The 25,626-nt window shown below is 38.6% G+C and overlaps 1 protein-coding gene and 1 long non-coding RNA gene across 6 annotated transcripts; both read left to right on the top strand.

Moving 5' to 3' along the window:
* The first annotated feature begins 9,393 nt into the window (after window positions 1-9,393).
* On the top strand, window positions 9,394-23,285 carry LOC131217676 (chloroplast envelope membrane protein-like). 5 transcript variants are annotated; one of them, XM_058212639.1, is made up of 8 exons: window positions 9,394-10,492; window positions 10,795-10,880; window positions 11,657-11,830; window positions 15,744-15,858; window positions 20,403-20,500; window positions 21,421-21,556; window positions 22,013-22,060; window positions 22,472-23,285. In XM_058212639.1, the coding sequence occupies exons 1-7, from the start codon at window positions 9,812-9,814 to the stop codon at window positions 22,049-22,051; spliced, it is 1,329 nt and encodes a 442-aa protein (XP_058068622.1). In that variant the 5' UTR covers window positions 9,394-9,811; the 3' UTR covers window positions 22,052-22,060; window positions 22,472-23,285. The 5 variants fall into 5 exon arrangements, 3 of the variants coding, with proteins under 3 accessions (XP_058068622.1, XP_058068624.1, XP_058068621.1); XR_009157282.1 differs by lacking the exon at window positions 22,013-22,060 and having other exon boundaries at window positions 9,396-10,492; window positions 22,472-22,645; window positions 22,941-23,285; XR_009157283.1 differs by lacking the exons at window positions 21,421-21,556; window positions 22,013-22,060 and having other exon boundaries at window positions 22,472-22,645; window positions 22,941-23,285.
* LOC131217677 (uncharacterized) lies at window positions 12,334-14,013 on the top strand. Its single transcript, XR_009157284.1, has 2 exons — window positions 12,334-13,171; window positions 13,506-14,013. It is a non-coding gene; the product is annotated as an uncharacterized LOC131217677 (long non-coding RNA).
* Window positions 23,286-25,626: the final 2,341 nt, after the last annotated feature.

Genomic DNA, 25,626 nt, shown 5'->3' with positions numbered 1-25,626 from the left:
GATCCATATGCAAGGGAGAAAGGGGTTTCTCTTGTGGCCGTTCGGGGCGGTAGTTCGGTATGCCCATAACATTTTAGGAAGTTCTTCGGCTCATGCTCCCTTAGCTCGGTCAAGTTTGGTTCGAAGATGTTGTTTGATGATTTTGTTGACTGCTTTGACCTATCCATTCGTCTGATGATGATGAGGAGACGAGTAGACATTCTTTATTCCAATATTGCCACGCATCTCTCGATACTGCCTGTTGTCAAATTGCTTTCCGTTGTTGGTAACGATGGTCCGAGGTATGCCGAACCGGCAGATGATATTTTTTCAAACAAAATCCGTGATCTTTTGTTCGGTTATCTTAACCAATGGCTTGGTTTCGGCCCATTTCGTGAAATAATCCACTGCAACAACGACAAATTTGGTTTGACCTTTCCCCAAAGGGAGTAGTCCGATGATGTTGATTCCCCATTGTGCGAAGAGCTAAGGCCCGACCATAGGGGTCAGCTCTTCAGGTGGCTGTCTCCGAATGGCCGCAAATCGTTGGCATTTGTCGCAACTCTAGACGAGCTTGCAAGCATCGTGCTGAACGGTCGGCCAGTAATACCCTTGTCATAAGACCTTATGTGCAAGCGATCGTCCTCCCAAGTGATTTTCGCAAATCTCTTCATGGATTTCTCGCAATACATTAGCCTCATCATGATTTAGGTAGTGTAGCAAAGGAGTGAAAAATCCTTTTTTATATAGTACCCCGTTGAGTATAATATAACGAGAGGCTCGGATCTTCAACCGTCAGGCCTCAACACAATCCTCGGGCAACTTCCCACTTTCGACATATTGGACAATCGGGTCGAGCCAAGTGAGTTCCAAATTGATTGAATATACAGTCGAGCTAAGCAGGTCGTTGATACTCGACTTAGCGACGTACTCAATTGGAACAGACCTAGGTATATCATCTTCGTCGGTAAAGGTAAGTTTCGCCAATAGGTCGGCTTTGGCATTTTCCGTTCAAGGGATCTAAATGACGATACATAGTTGAAAACCGTCGATCAACTCTTTAGCTTTCTTCATGTAGGCTTTCAGTGCTCTTTACATGTCTGATACACGCTGGTGACCTGATTAATGACCAATTATGAGTCACTGAATATGTTGAGATGAGCAACACCCAGGCTGGCTGCTAATCGAAGGCCGAGCAACAAGGCTTCGTATTCTACTGTATTGTTTGAGGCTTGAAATCCAAGTCTTAAGGCATATTACATGTAGGTTTGATCGGGAGTTTTCAAGATGACTCCTGCCCCACTTGCTTTCGAGTTGGAGGAGCCATTGACATAAAGCTTCCAGGGAGTTGGGTTGGGCGATGACTTAGGAGAAGTAGTTGACTGATTATGTGATGAGCTTACACTTGAGGATATGATATGTGGTTGTGTGAGTATAATGTGAGTCCACTTAGGAATGTGATATGGTTGATGGACAACGTGATGGAGTTGTACTTGAGAATGTGGCATTGTAGTGTGATAGTGTGGTGAGGTTACACTTGAGATTGCAAAACAGCTGATGGACTATGTAATGATGTGGTTGCACTTGATGATATGATATGGTTATCTGATAGCATGATGAGGTATATATCCACTTGAGATGGTGATACGATTGATAGACTATGTAATGAGTTTGCACCTGAGGATATGATATGGTTGTATGATAATGTGATGTACTTACACTCAAGGATATGATATGGTTGATGGATTATGTGATTAGGTTGCACTTGAGTCCATTATATGGTTGAGACGATAGTGTGATGTGATTCCACTTGAGAATGTGATACAGTTGATGGACTATATGATAAGTTGCACTTGAGGATGCATATGATATGGTTGTATGATAGTGTAATGCGGTTCCGCTTGAGAATGTGAAACACTTTATGTATTGTGCAATGAGGTTACACTCGAGGATATGATATGATTGTGCGACAATATGATGTGGTGGATCGACTTAAGAATTTGATACGGTTGATAGACTATAAGATTAGGTTGCACTTGAGTATATGATATAGTTGCGTGATAATGTGATGTGGTTCCGCTTGAGAATGTGAAACACTTTATGGATTGTGTAATGAAATTACACTTGAGGATATGATATGGTTGTGTGACAGTATGATGTGGTGAATCCACTTGAGAATGTGATACGGTTAATAAACTATAGGATGAGGTTGCACTTGAGGATATGATATAGTTGTGTGAGTGTGAAGTGATTTCACTTATAAATGTGATATGTGTTGGGATTTATGCCTGCGGAATTACACAGATCTAGGTCTAGGATAGCAATACAATGGCAGCAAGCAAACACAAGAGAACACACAGATTTAACGTGGAAAACCCTTTCGGGAAAAAATCACGGCACAAACCGACAGAATTCCACTATGAAAAGTAATTACAAAGAGAGAGGACTTACCCGATTCGAACAACCTCGAATTTCACCTTTGCTACACCCTTTGATAACCCTATAACCCTTTAGAATACCTTTAGGAAGCATTAAAATCCCTTAGAATAGCCCTAGGGACCCTTATTTATAGTTTAGGAAACTTCCCTTTCGCACCCTTGCGAAACCGCCTCAGATTTCCGCAGTCCGCACAAGATCCGAACTTGAATCTGCGTAACCTCAACTGGTCGAGCCGAGTCCTCGACTGGTCGAGCGGCCTGGACACCAAAAATCATAAGATGCTAGACTTTGAGTTTAGCAATCCTCGACTAGTCGAGATGCCCACTCGACCGGTCGAGCCAGACCCTCGACCGGTCGAGAGACCCAAAACTCTTTTAAAATGAAGGCTTCTGATAACAATCTCCACCAAGTCTTCAATATTTAATCGTGTAACTCCTTGACCTCTTCTCTTATATCTGCATCACATCATAGCTTCTCGTGCACGCTCTGTTTTCCTTTTACGCCATCGTCAAGTCCAAAGAAGTTGCACAGAACTTGAACTTCTCTTAAGGAATAATCTTGGTGAGCATGTCTACTGAATCTGAATTTGCATATCCAACCAACTTTGTCTCTGTCTTCCCAAAAGTAAAGACGTAGTCTTTTTACCATCTCACTGCTACCTAATATTGTTTGTCGGGATACTTGCTCATAACACTGATAGCCTGTGAAAAAACTAATCTAATCCAGACCACACTGCCAACCGCATTCGAATAAGGCTCGTGAGATATCATGCTTTTCCTCATCTATTTTGGGACATGTCCTGAGGAAAACTTGAGGAGAGACGCGTAGGGAACGCTCTCCGGCTTTACCTGGCCCATCACATCCTTGATCAATACCTACACACAAGGTATTCCTCCTGTGATTACCAAAGCCTACTCTTCCTTCAGTCTCGATGCCGAGAACCATCTTTGCAACCCCCAAATCCTTCATCTTGAATGTCCCATTTAACCGAGTCTTCAGTACATTGATTTCAAATATGTCATAGTTGGCGATTTACATGTCATCAATTCCTGACTCAATCAAACCACTGCCTAGGCGACAGGTTGAACCACGACCTCCTGCAAAGACTTTTCTCAGCCCCTTTAACTTCAAACCGCTCTGGTTGCTTCATGTAGATATGCTCTTCACTTTCCCTTGCAGAAGTACAGACTCCACATCCATCCTTCCAGCTCAAGATCACATTGGCCAACCAGCGCCAATCACGGATCTAATAGACACCTGCTATACCGTCGGCGCGAATATCTTTGAGTAGCTGATCCCTTCTCTCTAAGCATAACCATCTGCTACTAACCTCGCATTGTATTTATGTTGTATCCTCCTGAAGATTCACCTGCATCCAACCACTCTTCGGCCCACTGGACGCTCTACTTGATCCCATGTGTCAGTTTGGTACAACGAATCCATCATATCGCCAATAATCACCTTCCACTTCTCAGCACCAGGCTCACCTAGAGCCATTAGAATAGAAGACGGATCCTCCTACGATATTGGAGTCGTCCATGTACCTCGCCGATGTCCAGAGATCATGCCGTGTGATTCTTCTCATAGGTGGCCACTCCACCTGCTCCGTATCCTTGTCCGCATGTCTCAGCCTTCCTGCCCTGCCCACTCATGTGGCCATGCTCAATATGTCACACATGTGCAGAGGTGAAATCCGCTACATCCACTGCAGATCCACCTTTTGAAGTGCTCCCGATCAACCTGTAAAAGTTACTGAGTCGTTGCGCTTTCATGATTACCCGTGCCCCTTTAGATACCTTAAGAGCACCATCAATACCTGTGTACTTGCATCCTTTTGCCTCAAGCACATTGAGAGAAATCAGATTTTGCTTCAAATCAGGAACGTGCCTGACATCAGTTAAGGTACGCTCCACCCCATCAAACATCTTGATATGCACCGTACCAACAACCACAACATTACAGGCAATGTCATTACCCATAAATACTTATCCACCATCGCACTCCTTATAACTAGTGAACCAACTCCGATGAGGAGTCATGTGAAAAGATGCCCATGTCTAGCATCCACTTGTCTTTACGATTATCGTATGACCGCCTGATAGTAGATACAGACAAAATATTACCATCACATCCACTTGATTCATTAGACATGGTAGCATTGGCCTCCCTATATGAAGCCTCAGAATCTTCTTTCTTCGATTTAGGATTTTCACAGTCCTTCTTCACATGTACTTCATTCCCATAGTTTCAGCACTTTACCTTTTCTTTGCCCTTACCATTGAATTTGGATCTAGAACTTGAAAAACTTGTACCTTATTCATAATTTTTACCCCTTGTAAATAGTGCATCAGAAGTTGTCCCCATGTCGCCGTTTAGCTTTCTCATAGCCTTCCTTTGAAGGTTGAGATAATGGTGTCAACATTCAGGGTTTTATTTATGCTGCACATAGTGTCCTTGAATGACTCATATGACGCTGGGAGAGAATTCAACAACATACATGCTTGTTCTTCATCTTTCATCACTTCCTCCATATCCAGCAATTTGCAAACTATTTTATTAAAGTTGCTGATGTAAGCCTCCAGATCTCCACCCTCTGCCATCTTGAAGTTATACCACTGCCGCTTCAAGTGTAGGCGATTTTCAGAGAATTTTTTCGCATAGATATCCTCTAACTTCGCCGATAACTTAGCCGCAGTTTTCTCCTTCATGACGTTGTAGAGAACCTCATCTGTGAGACATAAACGGATTGATGATAAAGCATTCTTATTAAGAGTATTCCAATCATCATCAGTCATAGTAGACTTTCGCTTTTCAAGAGCACCATGTTCGCTTTTCTTGATTAAGAAACTCATCATCTTGATCTTCCATAACTCAAAATTATTTTTCCCTGAGTATTTCTCAATCTCATGCCTAGTGCTTTCTATTATTACAAATCCCTCAGATCCAGATATGTGCCCCAACGATTTCTTTGATACCACTTGTTGGGATTTGTGCTTGCAGAATCACACAGATCTAGGTCTAGGATAACAATACAATGACACCAAGCAAACATAAGAGAACACACAGATTTAATGTGGAAAACCCTTTCGAAAAAAAACCATGACACAAAGCGACAGAATTCCACTGTGAAAAGAAATTACAAAGAGAGAGGACATACCAAATTCGAACAACCTTGAATCTTACCCTTGCTATACCATTTGATAAACCTAGAATCCTTTAGAATACCTTTAGGAAACCTTATAATCCCTAAAAATAGCCCTAGGGACCCTTATTTATAGTTTAGGAAACTTTCCTTTCGCACCCCTGCGAAACCGCCTCAGATTTCCCCAGTTTATACAAGATCCGGACTCGAATCTGCATAACCTCGACCGGTCGAGCCATCCTCTCAACTAGTTGAGCGACTCGGATACCAAAAATCATAAGACGTTAGACTTTGAGTCGAACAATCCTATACTAGTCGAGATGCCCACTCGACCGATCGAGCCAGGCCCTCGACCGGTCGAGAGACTTAAAACCCTTTTAAATTGAAGGCTTCTGACAATAATATGATTGTTTATTTTTGCGAAGATTATAGTTTATATTTGTATTTCTAATTTTCAATCTTCATTCATTTAAAACTCTTAAAAGAAAGAACAAAAGAAATTAACAAAAAGTTTTTTTTTTTTTTTTTTTTAAAATACTTCATTCCTAATTTCTTTGAGAGAGAAAGCTTTCCTTATTTAGCCAAATAAATTGAGAGAGAAAGATGTGAAGAAATGTGGATTGTATTGAGAAAGAAACAGTGAATGAGAGTGGAAAGGAGAGATAAAGATGTGAAGAAATATAGAGAGTATTGAGGAAGAAACATCTAGTGTGAGTGAAGGTACGCGGGTTTTTTATTCCTTTTTTTTTTATATATTTTATTTTTTCTTTTTTAAATCTTTTTTTTCAATAATATAATAATAATATGGAATCTGATTTTTTTTTTGGTTTTTTTTTTTGTGGGTGGTGACGTGGACCAATGAGCATTGGGTCGTTGATCCGTCACGTCTACTTCACCCAAAAAGGCCTTTCCCCGTTTGTCATTTTACCCTCTACCAACTTCAACGTTACAGCAGGGTCAATCTTACACGTGCTACACGTGTAATTTCTCAAGCGTCGAAACTGAGCCTGGCCCATCCCTTGGTGGCGCTATCCAGATCATCAGTTTGTATTTTTTTGGGAAGGTGGGCCCGACTTGCTGGATGGATTAGTCATGCGGGGCGAAATGGTACCCTTCCGCCTTTCGACGCGGATTGCGTGGCGAACCCAACACCACGTACCTATGTTCTCTGAGGGCTCTGTGGGGCCCACGATGATGTATGTGTTTTATCCACTCAATCCATCCTTTTTTAAAGATCATTTTAATTAATGAAGCAAAAATTGAATAATATCCGAGGCTCAAGTGGACCACTCCCTAGGAAACAGTGGGGACGAATGCCTACGGCTGAAACTTCTTAGGGCAGCATAAGTCCTGGATCAAGCTGATATTTGTTTTTTTCCCCTTTATGTGGGTATTTTTGACCTTGTCAACATTCTGGATGGCAAATAAACATCACGGTGGGCCTTAGGAATTTTCTCAACGGTGGACGTCACTATCCCCACCTGTAGTGTGGTCCATTTGAGCTTTCGATATGCTTCGATTTTTCGTTTCTATCTAAAATGAGATATGAACGGTGCGGATAGAACAAATAGATCAATGTGGGTCCCACAGAGAACTGCATCACATAGCTACGTGGCGTTGGGTTCACCACGCAATCAGCGTCTCCCTTTCGGAAGTAGATCACCCAAACTGCCCTCGTTTTCTCACTGAATTTCGCAAATGCAACGGGCCAACGAGCAATAATAATTAGCTACGTGGACGGAATTGTTATTGCGTCAGAAGTATCAGTTCTGATCCGCGCGAGGAGAGATAAATGACGTGTGTTGGGCACCAGCACACGTGGTCATATGTGCGAAATATCGGGGTCAGTCATTCGGTGGGGCCCACCTGGAAATGCCCTGACATACAAATCTGGCCGATAAAATTGTTACGTGGGATAAAATGGAAAATTAGAAAGAAAATAACGGCTGGCATACTTGTGCCCCATCTGATGAGTGAACCAGCTTGATTTTCGTGACAAAGCGGGTTGAGTGGTCCAGGTTTACCTCTTCAAAATTCTCAAGTGCCTACTTCGCATCCGGGCCAGATCCAGGCCATATTCATGAGGCAGGAAGCGTCGTTGCCACCTTGCCTTTGCCCAGAGAGGCTGGTCCACTCCTTTGGTAGATTGCACGCGCATGATAAAACGGACAGTTGGTCAGTTTACAAGACATGGTCGGACTGATTACTGGGTCATGTCATCTGTTCCAGGCCAGGACACAACCCACCATTGAATGGATAGGATCTAGCAAATATATGCCATGTTGGCGCACATGTTCCATGGATCTCCAACTAAATGCAGAATCTTCGTCCATTTTTCCAGCTCGTCGCCTGGGTAGGTTTAGGCACGGATTTTGAACTGTTTCGGTCGCCTATTTAAAATCTTTGATTTTTCAGGCCCACTGACACCCCTTATGGCCGGTCAAGAAGGAAACGGATTGGCTACTCCCCCTGCCACCAGCCAATGGCTGGTGGTCGGTGGTCTGTGGGCCCCACAATGATGTATGTGTTTCATCCATGCGGTTCATCCATTTTCACAGATCATTTTAGGTTTGATACAAAAAATGAGGGTGATATAAATCTCAGGTGGATCACACTACAGGAAAACAATAGTGATTGGATATCCACTATTAAAATCCTCCTAAAGCCCAATGTACTATTTATTTGACATCCAATCTGTTGATTAGGTCATACAGACCTAGATGAAGAGAAAAAAAAAATCAGCTTGATCCAAAACTTTTATGTACCCCGGAGAGTTTTTAATGGTCGATGCTCCTTCAACACTGTTTCCTGTAATGTGGTACACTTGAGATTGGGACATACGTTGTTTTTGGTATCATACCCTAAAATGATCTATAAAAATAGATGGACGGCATTGATGAAACAGATACATCATGATGGGGCCCACTGCGCACCGACCAGCAGCCATTGGCCGGTGGCAGGGGAGTAGCCAATCCGTTTCCACTGTTGAAACCTTTACGGGTCTACCATGATGTTTATATATCATCCAAGCCGTTCATAAGGTCATTCCCACTGGGATGAACTGAAAACACAAAAATATGGATATGATCCAAAAATTTCGTGGCCCGTTTAAGCCCTACTGTTTCCTGTCATGTGGCCCACTTGATTTTTCTATCTGCCTAATATTGTGATATGCCCTAGCATGAGCTGGAAAAACGTATGAACGGGGCAGATTTCTCACCAACATCACGGTGGGACCCAGGTGGCTTACGACCGCAGGAACTTTCTGCAGCCGGCGACGCAGACAATCGGCGTCCTTGTCGTACCGTGCCAGTGTAATATACGCTCAAAACAAAGGGCACTTTAGTAATTACATGGAACCGTTCATCATGATCCTCTCCCGCTTTAGTTTGTTTTGCATCTGTCGCGACTGAGGTTCCAGCGTGTGTCTCCTCTATTGGATCCCATATCATGAGTATTCCAATGATCTGAACCGTCCATATTGTGGAATACGTTCTATAATGTCCTATATAATAAATTTAATATGATTATATGACTTTGAGGTTCACCATCTGCAGATGAATATAGAACAACAAAATAAAATTTTTAAACAATCATCGAAGCCTGATTATGATACGTCTTATAATTTATGTAATAAAGAGAACGTGAACAGTTCAAATCATTGGATTATCTTAGAATTTGCTCCATTGCTCCACGGTGGAAGGAGACGAATGCTAAAATTAAGTCGCGACGGAGGCAAAATGAACACCTCCCGCTTTGCTATGGTTTCAAGGGAAGCTGGCGTCGTTGAAAGTAAGTCTGCTAAGTAGTCCTCTCAAGTCTCTAATCAGTACAATAGCAGGGAAAATCGGAGAATCTCCTCTCTCTCTCTCTCTCTCTCTCTCTCTCCATTTCTAGGGGTTTTCCGATTCCAAGAAATAGAAAAAACTTTCGCATGTCCTCTACCGATGAGAGCTGTTTTCTGTGAGTTTTCATGGTATGCAAGCTAGACAAGTTCTTCCCATCGAAGGCGAGTGGACCTCTTCTGGGATTTTGATGGATCTAGGGTTCTGAAGTTAGGTTAAGTAGGGGAGTTCTTTCGTCGTTTGCACCGATTCTTGCCATTTGATGTTTAAGCTACCTGATTCTCATGATGAATTTCTTCGATTTTCGGCAACTTGATATTGGAATTGCTTTCATTAAGGTAATTAGGGCTTAGAAAGGTCAAAAGATGCGATTCCGTCTCTTTTATCAGGCGTCACCTGAAAATTAATGCACTTGATTTTGATGGTGTTTTTAATTTCTGAGAGGCTGAAAAATGTTGCATTTTTTTTCATGTTCGTAATGAGCAATTCCATGGTTTTATGTCGGAAATTTTTCCTATTTGACCATATCAGATCTCAACAGGGATTCCATTCTTGTAATGCATTGAACTCGATGGTTTTGTTCAGTAATAGGAGGAAACAGCTTTGCAGGTTGATTCCAAATGCAAAAAATAGCAGATCAGGGAAGAGAACTTGGTGGCAGAAATTCTTTCTTGATGAAGATTGGAATTGGTTAGGTTTGACGAAGGATGATTTGTCGGACGAACCTGAAGGCTTGAGTGCAGAAACAGAGGGCGATGAATTATCAGAGGAAGAAAGGTTTGAAGCTTGGAAGAGGCGAGTAGAGACGATTTCAGAGTTGCAAGAGGCACAGGAAGATGTGGAAAATGCGGAGAGTCGGGCATGGAATGATTGGCTTGATGGGGGATTGACTACCTTGGATAATTCCTCTTGGGATCAAGATTGGGGAGTGGGGCTTGAGGGAGGAAAGCGAGAGATCCCTACAGATCCAAGCAAGTTAATTCCTGAGAAGGAGATGGCTGGAGGTATGAGGGATTTAGTCCTTGGAAACAATGAGGATGAATTTATATATGAAGACAGGGTTTTTCAATATGCTTCATCTAGCTCGGTAGGTGCATTGGAAGTACTTTTAACACCCTCTTCATGAATTGGATTCTTTTTTACTTTTCTTTTCCTTTTTCATGTTTAGCCATCAATTCTAGACTTTCAACTCCTTGGACTTCCTCCATTTGTTATGAATGTTATGTGACCATTTATAATGAGGCTCCATCATTTGAAATATCTAAATGCATTACAGTTAATTCCATTAGTTGATATGTTCAGTTACATATTTTCTCAGACACACATGTTACTGTTGACATAGGAAATAGAAGATGGTGAGCCTTATTCATTGTTTGCCATATGTTCCAGGCGAAGTTCTTGGCATTCTTGGTCCTCATACCATGGGCTTTAGATTTTGTGGCTCATGACTACATTCTCATGCCATTTCTAGACAGGTACCTTTTCCTATCATGCTGCCTGTATCTCATGATTTCTCGTGCTGTTCAGTGTCAGAATTCAAAATGCATGTTTTTCTTTTCCTTGTCAAACCTCTTCATTTCTAAGTACAGTTTAAAATGAGAAGATATTGCTTCTTTTTCAAGTGTAGATAGTCATCATCATCTAAGCTTTACCCCACTAATTGGGGATCAGCTACGTGAATCCTGTTGCACCATTCTTTTCAAAATTTAGCTAGTCAATCTTGTAATTATTCCCAATTGCTTACAGATTTGTATGCAGATCCAAAGACATATATATATATATATATATATATATTGGTTCTTTTGACAGCCTTGATATTAAATACAAAATATTCTCGACCCTTTCAATTGTCAATGCTACCAGCCCAACAATACGTAGATACTTCTATTACAGTTGATGTTAATTAATAAATGACTCTATGCAAATATTCTGTGTCTTTTTGTGTTCACTTAATGCAATAATAGTTATGCAGAAATGCTAAAACTTCTACAAAAGAGATTGGTTGTCCTTGAGAACTATAGTTCTAGCCTTTTGTCACTGGTGAAACCATGAAAGGCATTGGAACAGCCTGGAGAGTAATAGGTCGTCTAAACTTTAGACTCTTATTTCAGCAGCCAATAGGAGGCTATAAATGGAGAGCCACTATGAAACCAGTTCTTAAACTTTAATTTCTAGTTTTTCATACTATGGAACCGGTCCTTAAACTTTAAATTTCTAATTTTGCATAAATCACTTCTAATGTGATGAACAGGTATGTGAAGACCGTTCCACTTGCAGCTGAGATGCTTGATGTGAGAAGAGATCAAAAACTTGAGATGATAAAGACTCTAAACATTGAGAAAGCAAGATTCCGCTTTGAATTAGAGATTGGTAAATCTCCTCCTCTTTCTGATGAGGAGGTTTGGCTGGAGTTGCGGCATAAAGCGTAAGATGAAGATTGTCTATTTCTTTACATGTTCCAGAAAGTTTTGTCGTTGGGTGTTTCTTTTTCTTTTTTTCTTAAAGATAATGACTGTAATGTCCTTCATCGTAAGACTGGTAAGATGCCTTCAAGTTGACTTGGTTTATAAACTAGTGCAAGATTTGCTTAAATGTGTGCTTGTGCTTGCTTAGCCTACACAAATACTCCCATCAGCCATGGTTCTGAAAACTGGTTATAGTATTGCCATATCAGCCACCCCTGTTACGCAATACAGGGCTGAACTGGTCTGTTTTAGAAAAAAAGGGCCATATCAACATATTGGCCCATACAGATTGACACACCCCATATTGGCACCATTACAGGGTTGACATGGCCAATACAGGTCGATATAGCTTCCAAAATTGTTTTCTCATCTTTTCTCTAGGTGTTTTTTATTTTATTTTTTTGTATTTGTTTCCTCATTTCAACCATGGAGGAAGATTAAAAAACTCATTTTATACTGGGGATCAAAGCATAATATTTGAGTATATTCTATGAATGGAACTGGATTGAACCATTTTGAGAGAAATTAGAAAGGATTTTTTTGGGGAGTTTTTTTCATCTTCTTTTTGTTGTGTTTCACTATAATGGCCGATAATCTGTGAACATGCTTGATCTGTTGTCGACTAGGCCTATTTGACTTTCAGTAGATCAAGCAAGCAGACAACATTCTTGTCAAAGAATGGTATGGTACACCTTTGAATACATGTTAAAAACATTAAAAAAATGATAGGTTCTAGTGTTTTACATTTTTTCCTATTTTCCTGATAATGTTAAAAAAAATTAGGCAAATAAAAAAAATCAGCAAAACACAGGCCCATATCATCCGATAGAAGCCTGATATATCCCATATAATATCATGTTTGAGCTCGGCCAATGCAGCGACACATACTTTATTTAAAACCTTGTTACTAGCTGTTGTGAAGATATATATCAGTGGTTTCTCTCGAGGATCTCGAATGGAGGTCGAAGGTTTTGAGGATCTCGATGGTTGGACTGCTAGTAATCATCGCAGGAGCCCCTTATAGCATTTTCATCACCAACATTTCATTCGAATCATGAGAGACCAATCTAATTGAGGTGTTCTCTTGTTTTGGGTACATTGCCAACATCTTCACTCCTGTAAATCAGTCATTTGGCAAGAGTTGAGGGTTCGCTTTCATGCATTTTCTGTATTTAGACCATGCAGCTGACGGTATCTAAGTCATGAAATGAAGGAGATTTGGTGGTAGGGTAATTGCGGTGAACGAAGCAAGAGCAATGGTGAATGGGGCTAGAGGTAGGTCAAAGGTTATATCTCAGAAGGTTTTGAGGATCTTGATGGTTGGACTGCTAGTAATAATCGCTAGAAAAAGAGGGGCCTTATAGCATTTTCATCACCAACATTTCATTCGACTCATCAGAGACCAATCTAATTGAGGTGTTCTCTTGTTTTGGGTACATTGCCGACATCTTCACTCCTGTAAATCAGTCATCTGGCAAGAGTTGAGGGTTCACTTTCGTGCATTTTCAGTATTTAGACCATGCAGCTGACGCTATCAAAGTCATGAATGGAAGGAGATTTGGTGGTAGGGTAATTGCTCTGAAGGAAGCAAGAGCAATGGTGAATGGGGCTAGAGGTAGGTTTATATCTCAAAAGGGTGAATCTGGTCCTGGATGTTTTAATGGGGGCAAGATCGCAAACTCCAATCATGGGGGTGATTGTTCTTTTAGAGAAACAGTGGTTAGTCATCGTGGATCATCATATTTTAATGGGGGCATAGTTCTATTATTGTTCGAAGATCCTCTGACTTGGAGCCGTGTCTGGTGGGGATCATCATTTTTCTTGCAACGCCTTGTTGTTGCTTCTCCCGTTTTCCATTTTGTTTCTGTTATAGTGTGTATGGGCATGCCATGGTACAAGTAAATTGGAGATCATCCAGTAAAGATAATTGCTGCCATAAACCCCGCATCTTAAAATAATAATCAGAAACCGAATGCTTCCCCTGTCTTCAAGTCCCAATCTCGTGGTAAATATTGAAAATCTGAGCCATATTATTCTAATCAGTATACAATTCATGAGCAGCCAACCAAATTTCACGGGCAGTAGATAATAAGAAAAATCCTTCACTAACTTCTGATTCCATACATTAAAAAAAAAACAAAAACTTCTGATTCCATAGAATTCAGAAGCCAGGACATGCGGGCAGGTTATTTGATTTCCAATCTCTCCAAAAAGGATCTGACATAGAAAGTTCTAGTATATTGCCATCTATATAACTTATGTTTTCCTCTAATAAACATCTATCTGCTTTTGACCATTGAAGGTAATTGCTGGACTTAAGTTTATGGGTTGTAATCTTCAATACAAGATTTTCAGAATGAACAATAAATCTCTCTATCTTAGAGTTGATTGAATCAACTGTCTCAGTCTCTCAGACCTTGACGAAGAGGCCATATTAAATCTGCACAATATGGATCAAATTAGACGTCAAAATAATAGTCAAATCCCAATTCATGAAAAACCAAGAAGAGAGAGAGGGAAGATCCTATGACTGGATTAAAAAATCTGAAAGATAAGGGATTACCATATGCAAATTTTGATATATCTGTACATTAAAATCTATCCAAACAAAAATCAACTTAAAAAATCTTAAAGTCTCAAGCCTCAAAGAAAACCTCAACCGCAATTCGAATCCACAAGAAGTTAAGAAATCTCAAAAACCTTCAAAAATCTCCAGTAGCAGGTCCCCCCTTCTTGAATCAAATCTAATCATTGGGTAAAAAACACCTGCGACCCTTAAAACCAGATGAAATATATGTATAAAAGAAGAGAATAGAAGAACCAAAGAAAAAGAAATATGCTTTGAAGGATAAAGATCAAGAAAGGAAGGAACAAAGAAAGAAACCCTAGGAATAATCCCTAGGTTTTGATACCATGAAAAGTAGAAAAGCTTTGAAAGAAAATATCAGTAGAGTTCGATGTTCAACCCTTTTGTATTTATAAAACTAAATATGCAAATTACATAAAATACCTCCAAGTAAAAAGGCAAAATTGGAAACAGGAAGTAACCTAAGAAATAAAGTAAAGCTAATAGGCCCAAAGGTCCATAGCTCAAACCAGGGCCCCACGACAGACCCACATAAACTATAACAGTTTATATTTTGTTCAGGGTGATGGTCATTACTGGGCCCTCTTTGTTGCTGTTTTTCTCTTCCTTTTCAACCAAATTATGATCATTCATTAAAAAAGAAAAGTACTCGAAAATGGACTAAAATACACTTGTAAAATAGGTTGAAGTAGGTCAAAATAGATGAAACACAATTAATTCTCACCAAATGAGCTCTTTTAAAGTAGGTGAAATTTGTCATACTGAAAAGCTTTCAGGAATACATTTTGCTTTTTTATCTACTCTTGTATTGTCCAAGCTTTCATGAATATAATTCTATTTCTGGATTTTACATAAGCTACTGAATTTACTGTGTTAATCATGGTTCAAAATACCAAGTGATATGCATTTTACAGTCCAGTATCTATTGGCTTTTTGGAAATTGATCTATTAGATAATAACTGGTAAATGTACCAATATGCCAACACAGCCATGTATACGTTTTTTAATAACCGATATCTGCAAACGGTACCAATATTTTGAACCTTGCTGAGAATTTAGAATCACTGCATAGTTGGTTTTGTTTAATAACAAATTATGGATGCTTCCTTTTTTTCTTTTTTCTTTTTTCGTTTTCTTGTTTTGTTTTTTGTTTTTCAGTTTTTTTATTTTTGTTTTTTGAATCATAATGAGTTGTGGATGCTCCCTTTGATCTATTTTGAAATTTTGCTCCCTTTGATCTATTTTGAAATTTTCTGTTTCTGTTTTTTTTTTTTTTTTCTTTTCAGGATAGAGTTGAGAGATGAATGGAGGTTAGAGAATAGGAAAACATTTGCCAATATATGGTCAGATATGGTCTTTGGAATTGCATTATTCATTCTTATATACTTCAATCAGAGCAAGGTGAGTTTATTATATAACCCCATTCTTCTTTATTTGTTGCAATAAGAGAACTCCCCCGTGGTAATCTTCATGAATTCTCTGTGAGCAATGATTATGTGCAACATGTAATTTTTATAGATTATCGGAAATTTGGATGTGTGAGAACTTCTGACGGGTGTCTCCTTTTGTTACCTTGATGTTAACCTTGTTCTATTTTTGAATTATATCACTAGTGCATGTTCTCTGTTTCGTCCTCATCAATAGGTTTCTACTAATTGTGACAGAAATAGCATCTTTGTGCTACTGATGCTCAGAAATATCCAGCAGAGATGTGCTCACTACTTCACTTGATTATCGGTGTGAATTATGCTCTCCTATGTTGACTTAGCTCCAAAAGCTGTGGAATCATCATTTAGTTGCAGTCTGCTATAAAATCTCCCTGATTTTCTCATCAAGTTATATTTATCTGTGATTTGATTGTTCAGACGGTTTCTGATTCCTTCTGGTCTCTCTCTGCACTTTTTGTTTATTTATTTTTTATTTTTTGTGTCTGTCAAAGTGGACCCCAATCATATAGGGCTGTCAAAGGGCCATACAAGGTCAGTCCAAGCCCAGCCCTGCGAAGTACAACCTAGGCCAGAGCCACTTTTTATCAATGATTTTGCGGGCCAATTGTGGCAGGCCAAACAACATCCAAATGGCACAAATTGGGTAGTGTTGTATAGCCTATCAAGCTATCTTTCCAACAGATCCAAGATTACACATTCCGTACAATATTGAGGAAATTTTGACGAAATTACTGATTTGGCATACTGTTATGATGGGTTTGTTAATTATGTCTTCATAGAGGATCTGTCAAGAGTCAAATTGGGTAGTCCATGATTTCGAAAAAATAATAAAGGTTTCCAATAGTGGGTCTTATTGTCAGAAACTATCCACTGTTATATGGGTTTTTGAAGTTAGTCTGGTTCAGTGTTTCAAATAGCGCCCGTAGTGTAGCAGTAGCGTACGCTATGTAGCGTAGCGTGGCCATAGCGCTACGTAGCATCCCAAATAGCGTAAATCCCCTGTAGCGTACGCTGCAGGGGTCGTAGCATACGCTACAGCTATGTAGCGTGTAGCATTCGTAGCGTAAGCTACAATGTTTTTTTTTACTATTTATTTATTTTTATTTTTTTTCACGTTTTCTTTGTTTCTAATGTTGAGGAATGGGACACTTGTATTGTACTTGATACTTTTAACCTATGGGATTTTTATTTCTTTTCATAATTGTGACTTGTGGTTTCAATTAGACATTATTAATTAAAGTGGTTTGCTTAGAAAGTTGTTGATGTGATAATTATTTGATTTGGCTTATATACGTGGATTGGCTTTTGATAAATGATAACTAATAACTTTTTTAAACATGCTTATAATTGATAAAATGAATCATCTTTTAGGCATTTTTATATTTTTTCCCTTTTTTTTTTTCACTATTTATTATATTTGTCCTATTTTTAAATTTAAAAATAGAAGTATTGTGTAGCTTACGCTACACGCTACGTATTTACGCTACACACTATAGAGGGCTGGGCGCTATGCATCACGCTACCGCTATTTAATACACTGGTCTGGTTAGGAGGTTACCTTAGTTAGAGTTCTTAACTTGTTAGTTTTATTAGTTTGATGATTGTCTTAATTTATTTAGGATTTGGACTTGGGATAAGGAAAGTTTGGTTGTAGGCAACTTTACATCAATCCAACTCAAGGTACCTAATGGGTTTTGAAAATTGCTTATATGATAATAAGTTGAATCATGAGTGTTTAGAAAGTTGGGTTTTAGAGTTGTTTGGATTACCACAAATGTGGTCAAAATGGGAGTTATGACTTTCTAAGTTTTAACATGATACTATTGATTGGAGTTTCCCTTTATTTATTTCCAGCTGTGAGAAGTGATTCTTCTTATTTGTTTGTTGTACTTCAATCCACTAGAAGGTTATTAGGGCTTATTAGCAGTCGTAACCTATCTATTTTGGAGAATTTCCACATTTCTAGAACTTCAATCCTAAAATCTAGTAGGTCAATATGTCTTCATCTATTTTAGTGTGGGCCGCATAAATTGTGAATGCATCATGAAATGTCTGTGTTACTGTTGACTCTTTTCTTTGTTGTCCTTTCTTGTGGTATATTGTATATTATTCATGCGTCTCCGGAGGGCGTAAAACAATATTTAGTGATCTATTTGCGTCGTTATCTCTGGCCAAGACTAGGTGCAGGCCATGGAATTATGTCTACTATAGTGAAACTATGGGTGATAGGACTGATTAACTTGGCATTGCACTCCCCTCTGTGTTGCACATTAACTTTGTGAGGCGGTGCAGATGCACACGCTGAGTGTATGTTGTTATGTATTTCTATTTCTTGTAACATACATCAATTGACACATCGGACATGCCTCCTCTTTTGGTTCTAGTTACTGAGCCTACTTTTTCTTGAGCACACAAACATGTCAAGTCATTGAAAAACTTTTTTGAATGTTCGAAATTGTCAATTATTCTTGATGAGCTTCTCATATATTATTGGGAGGGATTTTGGAAATATCCTCAAGATATGCAGAACTTCCTAGTAGAAATTAGTACCGCTTAGTGTTTTAAATAGCTTCACTATGTACTGTGTGGCTTACAGTACATAGCGTAGCTTAGCCTTAACGCCACGTAGCTCATGAAAATAGCTTAAGTCTTGTGTAGCCTAAGTACATACAACATAGCTTTCACTACATATTATTATTATTATTATTTTTTTTTAATACAAAAAAAAAAATATAAAATTAAATAAATGCTTTTCGATGATTTGTTACATTTTTCATTTTTTAATAAAAAATAGTTAACCTTTCCAATGATTTTAGTAAAATAACAGTAGTACTAAATCAGTTAGGTTTCTCTTTCTTTACCTTTATACTTAATTTTTACCTAATTTTCCTATTATTTTGGGCTGTGTTTGGTTGCACCAAATGTCATTAAATTTCATTATTAATCAGACTAATTTGGTGCGAAGTATCATAAAAATACATGATATTTGGCACAACCAAGCACAAACTTAATTAGAAATCTAGGAGTGACATGTGGGCTATGTAGCTTAAGCTTCGGACTTTAGAGGGTTGAACGCTTCACCACATGCTATTCGCTATGTAAAACATTGGTACAGCTTACCTCATCCAGTTTTCGAATTATCTCCAATATTATCGAAATATCTCCGATATTATCTTTATCTCCAGCTCAGCGATACCGATAACGCTGATAGTATTGGAAATTCTAGGTATTAGCAATGTATCGCTAAGTACTACTAAAGTATCAATATCGCTAATGTAATCGCCAATATTTTCAACTATGTAAATTCTAAGTATCGCTTGTATTGCCAATGCATCAATATCGCCAATATTTTTTACTGTGTAAATTCTAGGTAATGCTTGTATCAGTGTATTGACGATATTTCAATAATAAATTTTTATTTCAATTTTTTTTTTTTTTCATGAGCACATGGTTGTACATATTGTTCAATTTGTCATTGATAATATCTTGATATTATCAATATCGCAACATGCGCGATATTGAGACCACAAATTTTTGTTTCATTTCCAATTTTTGATGATTTCTTGGTAAAATATCATGTGTTGTTGATATTTTGCAATATCGATGGATGTTTGGATAGAAGGTTGGATGGTTAAATAGGCTGGATGGGATGGTTGGACTGATTTCGTACAACAACACATGCTTTTAAGGCCCCATTAAATGGAAACTTGTTATGTATGCATTCTTTTTGCAATTTTTTTTATTTCTAAATATGATTTTAACATATCCTGAAGTTTCGCTGAAAATTCCACCGTTTTCCCCATGTTTCCACACATTTCTGGTTATCAACGATATTATTGGCGATATCGATATTGTTTCCGTATCCCTGGCGAACGAAACTTGTAGTGATACCGATACTTCGAACACTGACCTCATCAACTGAGTGGTTAGTTTATTGCTTGGCTTGCCTTCGGGGTGTGCATGTAATAGTTGGCTGAGAGTTAATACTAGGTGGGACCATGTTGGCATGTAATTTGTTGTTAATGAGAGCCTCTGCCATTTCTGGTTTCAGAGCCACGGTAAAAGAGGAAGGTTGATGTCTTGTGGCAGCCTATTGTAGTCCTCCAATCTACCATTTAAAAATTTTCCTCCAATCTACCATTTAAAAATTTACCCCAAATTGTTGGTAGAAGGCTAAGATTATGATGATGGCACCTTGCAGCTGAGTTTTGCTAGATATGCTTATGGTTGTTTCTCCGGTGATCATTAGACATTATGTACCTCATACTTTACCTGCATCAGTTCAAAGAATCAATTCATAGGTGGAAACTGGCCATGGATGGTAAATATTAGAATGTTAGCTTGTATGAAAACCTAATATCATAATCGAAGATATTACTATTATATGTCAAGCTTCTAGTAAAAAACAATGTATTCCTTTTTCCCTTGTTTTGTGAGTTACATAATTGCCAGTAATGTTAGCCATGAGTGCCATCTCTTTTCTTTTTCTTTTTTCAGGTAGCTTTGCTGAAATTTACAGGATACAAAATATTAAACAATATTTCAGATACTGGGAAGGCATTTCTTATTATTCTTGTTACAGACATTTTTTTGGGGTAAGATTTCTGTTCTTTGATGGTAGGTTCTGTTGCATTAAGCCTTGTGGTTATATAATTAATATGCAAATGCATTATGCTTTCTGTGAGGTTTAAATTTCGTAAATAGATTCATCTTGTCTCTATATGGAATAAGCTAGAATTGTCATCATTGAGTTTTGAAGTAGATAGCAGTATAAAACTTCATCCTCCAGAATCTCCCCTACACGAAATTTGTTGGAAGCAGATCATAAACGTTAATCCAGGGCCTAATTGGCGGACATTCTATGATTTTTTTTTAAAAAAACATCATTCACTGTGGAATTTCAATGTGCTGATCAAGCAACTGACTTGCTTGAAACTTTGTCAGATTTCTTGTTCAAGAAGCACAAAATGTGATTGACAAAAAAATACAGAAAAATTAAAGAGACAAGTGTATGTGCAGAAAGAAAGAGGAGTGAAAAGATTGTTAATGCATGGTCTCTGTTAAGAAAAGAATCAAGAAGGACGAGAGAAGGGGAAGAATTAATGCAATCACATGGGTTCTTTTTGGAAGGATAAAGGGAACTTCAATTGGTTATATTGTGAAAGAAGATTCTAAACGTGGTAACCCTCTCCCACAATGAAAATGGCAAGTTGAGAATCAACTGACTCAGCATTTCAAATTTTATGAAAAAACATAGAAATTCTTTAGATGGGCTCAGATACATTTGGGACTAGAACACAGAGACGTGACAATAACTTCCTAGCAATTTTTATCACGCACACTTCAAAAAAGAAAAAAGGTTTTCTACACACACACACACACACACATATTGTTTCAGTATGTTTGTGTGGTAGATCTATGGATATTCATCATGTGCTGTTTGTAATGAATTTCATCATGTTTCTTGACATTCAGAGGCGTTATCTCTGAAATTCTCTTGATTGCAAACTTGCAGGTATCATTCTGAATCTGGTTGGCAGACTTTGATTGAAATAATTCTGGAGCATTATGGACTTGAAGTTGATCAGGCTGCAATAACCATTTTTATTTGCTTTGTTCCAGTTATTATTGACGCCTGCGTGAAGCTTTGGGTACATCCTACATACCAACTCTTTCATGCATTTATGCACATAGAATTCACATGAATGTGCAGTGCGAACAGTTCAAGTACCCATACAGTACTTACTGATCCACACAAAAATGCATGATTGCAGCAAGATGTATGATTCTTAAATGTGTGCTTCTGCAAGCTCACATCCATATACGTGACTTGTGATTTTCATAACATTCATTTCACCAAATTCTATACATTTAGGTAGACATGCAATCTGCACAGTTTACAGTTGCAGATGTTCCGTCACTTGCAAGTTATGCATTTCTTGTCATTCATACATAGAGACATGTATAGTTGCGTGGGACGTGTCTGTTCCTATTACTTGGGCTTGCATGCACATACAACTTGATTTGCTGCTTCCATCCATCTTCGTCATGTGGTTAGTGTGCTTTTGGACAAGTATTCATTTTCTTGTCCTCTTTTTCTTTGGTAGGTACACATCAAAATTGCAGCCTCGTTGCAACATAGATGACCACAACTTGTGGGTAGTTGGTCGTATATAAGAGTCAACATCCCTATGAAGGAGAATCATGATAATGCATGGATGTAGGGATTGTGGTCTTTTGGATATATGCATGTATCCCTGCCTCCATGAAATGTGGCACACATGGCCTAGGACCCTCTGGTCTGTGATTGCTGCTAATATTGTCTTTCTAGGGATCTGTTTCTGCATGTCTTGTCACCCTGCAGTATATTCCTTTCTATTCTAAGGCATTTGCATAAAGTGGAAGCATCAGCTGTAGAATATTTGGAACTATTGGCATTGAGAATGTGTGCATCCATGGATGACTTGCCATAAAGAAAGTCTTCTTCGCTTCAAAAGATATCTTTAGGGTTTGCCATCTTGGACAACATTATGACTCTATTTTATTTTATTTTTTGTGCTGTGCAGTTGTTCAAATTCCTTCCTAGATTATCTCCAAATGTCACAAATATCTTCCGAGAAATGAGGCGTCATTAGCAAGAGATCTTGTTTGGATTTTGTCTGACCATCGTAGAAACCATCGGACAAGGTTCCTGTTGCATTATGTGAGTTTGGTGCACTTGCAATTATCAGTCTAATGAGGTGGGCATTGCCATATTGCAATTTCCTGAACATTTATATTACAAGGGTCTTTAGTCCGAATTGCAATCATCTTAATTTTTAGTTGGACTTGACCGCAATCAGAGGGATACTTCCTAATTATGATTACTTGGAAACATCATAAGATTTTGTCATTATCTCTTGATTAACTGAATAATCACAATTCAATTCATGGATTCATCCAAACGCAACTATGCTGTTATCACTTTCCCTCTTTCTTTTCTTCCGTATCCATATATGAGATCTTGGATTTAAATAATACAAATGATCTGTCCAGGTTTCAGGGTTCTTGAAATGCGGCTCCTTAATATTGCTAGTAACTGCAACTGCGGTTCCATACCAATCTTTGCTTCTTCACAGGCATTATCCAATGTATTAATGTAACTCAGAATGGTAATGTAAATTTGTAGAAGCATATATTATTTTATTTCATGCTATATGAATTTTTGTATTAGCTTTTGCACTCAAAGACTTTTTCTTGAAAGTACACTGCATTTAATCTTAATCATTGTGATGTGTCAAGTGGGATTTTAGGAAGATTTATCGCCAATCAAACAATGCGAGATGCTGGAGAAATTGAAAAGAATTTACTATGAAATTTACATGCTTGTTTTGAACTAGATGCTGGAGAAATTCTTCACAAATTCCACACAATGGGATATACGTTGACCATTGGGAGGTGGATCAAATTCACAGTTTGGATTCCACGCCCACATAATGGGTGGGCCTACACAGCTCGAGCAAATGTCCGTCTACTGGACAATCATGACTCTCTGTTTGGAAAGATTTTTCTAACATGGTCCATCAAGGGTGGGGAGTGGATGATTGTCTGGATCAGATATGCCCCTTGAACTTGTAAGATGGGGTAGGGATTTTCTTGAAGTATTAACTAGACCAAAGTGCATGATCCAAGCACGGTTTTCTCAGTGAATATGATGCTAGATGGGCCAACAACCGTATACTTGGGGGACCACCTTTTGTCACGACTGGTCATCTAGAGTGTCCCACCTCGGATGGTTCATGTTTAAAAAAAAATCTTTCACCATTTGAACGACTGGCCATACATCTAGCCTGCTTCTTTTCCTATTTAATGTTCCACTGGCATTTCTTTGGTTTTTTTTTTTTTTCTTCTTAAAGTGCTATTTTGCCAATCAAATCACCAGTTGTACCCTTGAAAAGGAGGCCGTTTGGGTGGCAGTGGAAAAGACCAACCAAGCTTATTTTTGGTTGGCGCACCTGTGAATGTGAGTGTATGTCACTTTCGAGCTGAACAGTACCGATTAGTGGTTAAGGTGTGGTCCACTTATCATTCGATGTTAATGATGTTTAGGGCCTGATATGATCATGCCACGGAGCTCCACGTGGATGGTTTGGATCCCACACAGATGCCACCTTGGCACAAGCATGGAAAAACCATGCTTTTTGGCCGTCTTCAGATAGATAACTGGCATGTTTAGATGGTATTGTTCATGTTTATTATACTACCAGAGGTCAGGTAATAATTGATGGACATCTTTCCTGTTGGGGCCATCAGTGATTACATGTCCCTCTAAAATCCCTTTGGTCGAGCAATCTTACTATTCTATTGATGACTTGAACGGATGGTCCATGTTTATTAATAGTAGAAATGATAGATCATCAAACTAGACTATCAATCACACTTCGATCGTAGTCATATGATCAATGGCTAGGGAAATGGATGACCTGCATTGATTGTATTACAAAAGGCTTGATCAATGATATGGACGGTCCATCATGTGGGCCCACCTTTGATTGCTCATTCATTTCAAAAATCACTTTGACGAGATAATCCTAACAATTTGGTCAATGACTAATGAAATGAATAATCCATATTAATTACACTATAAAAGATTTGGTCATTGATCTCAATCATCCATCATGGATGGTGTACCTATGATTGCCCATCCTTTCAAAAATCAATTTCATTAGATGATCCTAGTGATCTCATCAATGACCAAGGAAATGGATGATCCATATTGATTATGCTATAAGACTGGATCATCCCACATCTTGGGCCAAAATTCAATTGTCCATCTCTCTAAAAAAAATCCGTTTGATCATAGTCATCCAATAAAAGGCAAGGAAAATCGATGATCTGAATTAGTTATGCCATAAAAGGTAAAAAAAAATTAATATAAACCCTCTATTACCTTTGATGGCCATCTCTCTAAATCACTTGGATTCGGTGATACTAATCATCCCATCAATGGCTAAGGAAATAGATGAACTATATTGTTTTGTTTGTACTGAAAAAGGGTATGGTCATTGATAAGGATTTCCATCACGTAGTTACTGCATTTTATTGTATTTGTCCATCCACCTAAAAAATGATTCGAGTGATTGATCCCAGTCATTCAATCAATGGCTGGGAAAATGGGTATTCTCAATTATTAGACGTGAAAAGGTCCAGCCATCTATCCATCGGGTCGAACCTATATTTCGTATCGTATCATGATGAGAGAGAAATGGACCAGGCAGCCGATGATCCTGGACATTGAGATCATCGAAAGCATAATAGTCCAAATTGGCCTTGAGTTTGCGGTGATTGAGACCCTTGATGTAGATGAGGCCCACCATTGATGGGGTTGCCATGAAGATCTTGTCGATGGAACAGTTCTAACACTTCAATCATGACAAATCACGCCAAAGATCGGTTAGGACCTTCTTATCCATGGCTTTTTTTGTTTTTTTTGGACATGATCTGTTCAAAGAGATTCTCATTAATCAAACGGTGTGGATCACCAAACCCTGCGACCCACATAGAGGAACTGGGAGAGCTGAGTATCATGTAATCCTGTCATCATAATAGGAAGAATTTGTATTTTTTATTTTTTTAAGGTATAATAGGAAGATTGACAATGGGCTATTTAACGCTTCCCAATTAATTACATTTCCTTCGGTTTTCTCTCTCTTTACGTTGAGGTTTCGCACACTCCACGTAT

The sequence above is a fragment of the Magnolia sinica genome, chromosome 10, assembly GCF_029962835.1.
Source record: "Magnolia sinica isolate HGM2019 chromosome 10, MsV1, whole genome shotgun sequence".
Taxonomy (NCBI): domain Eukaryota; kingdom Viridiplantae; phylum Streptophyta; class Magnoliopsida; order Magnoliales; family Magnoliaceae; genus Magnolia; species Magnolia sinica.
Note: the sequence above shows the minus strand (reverse complement) of the source record. Positions and strands in the feature narration are given on the sequence as shown.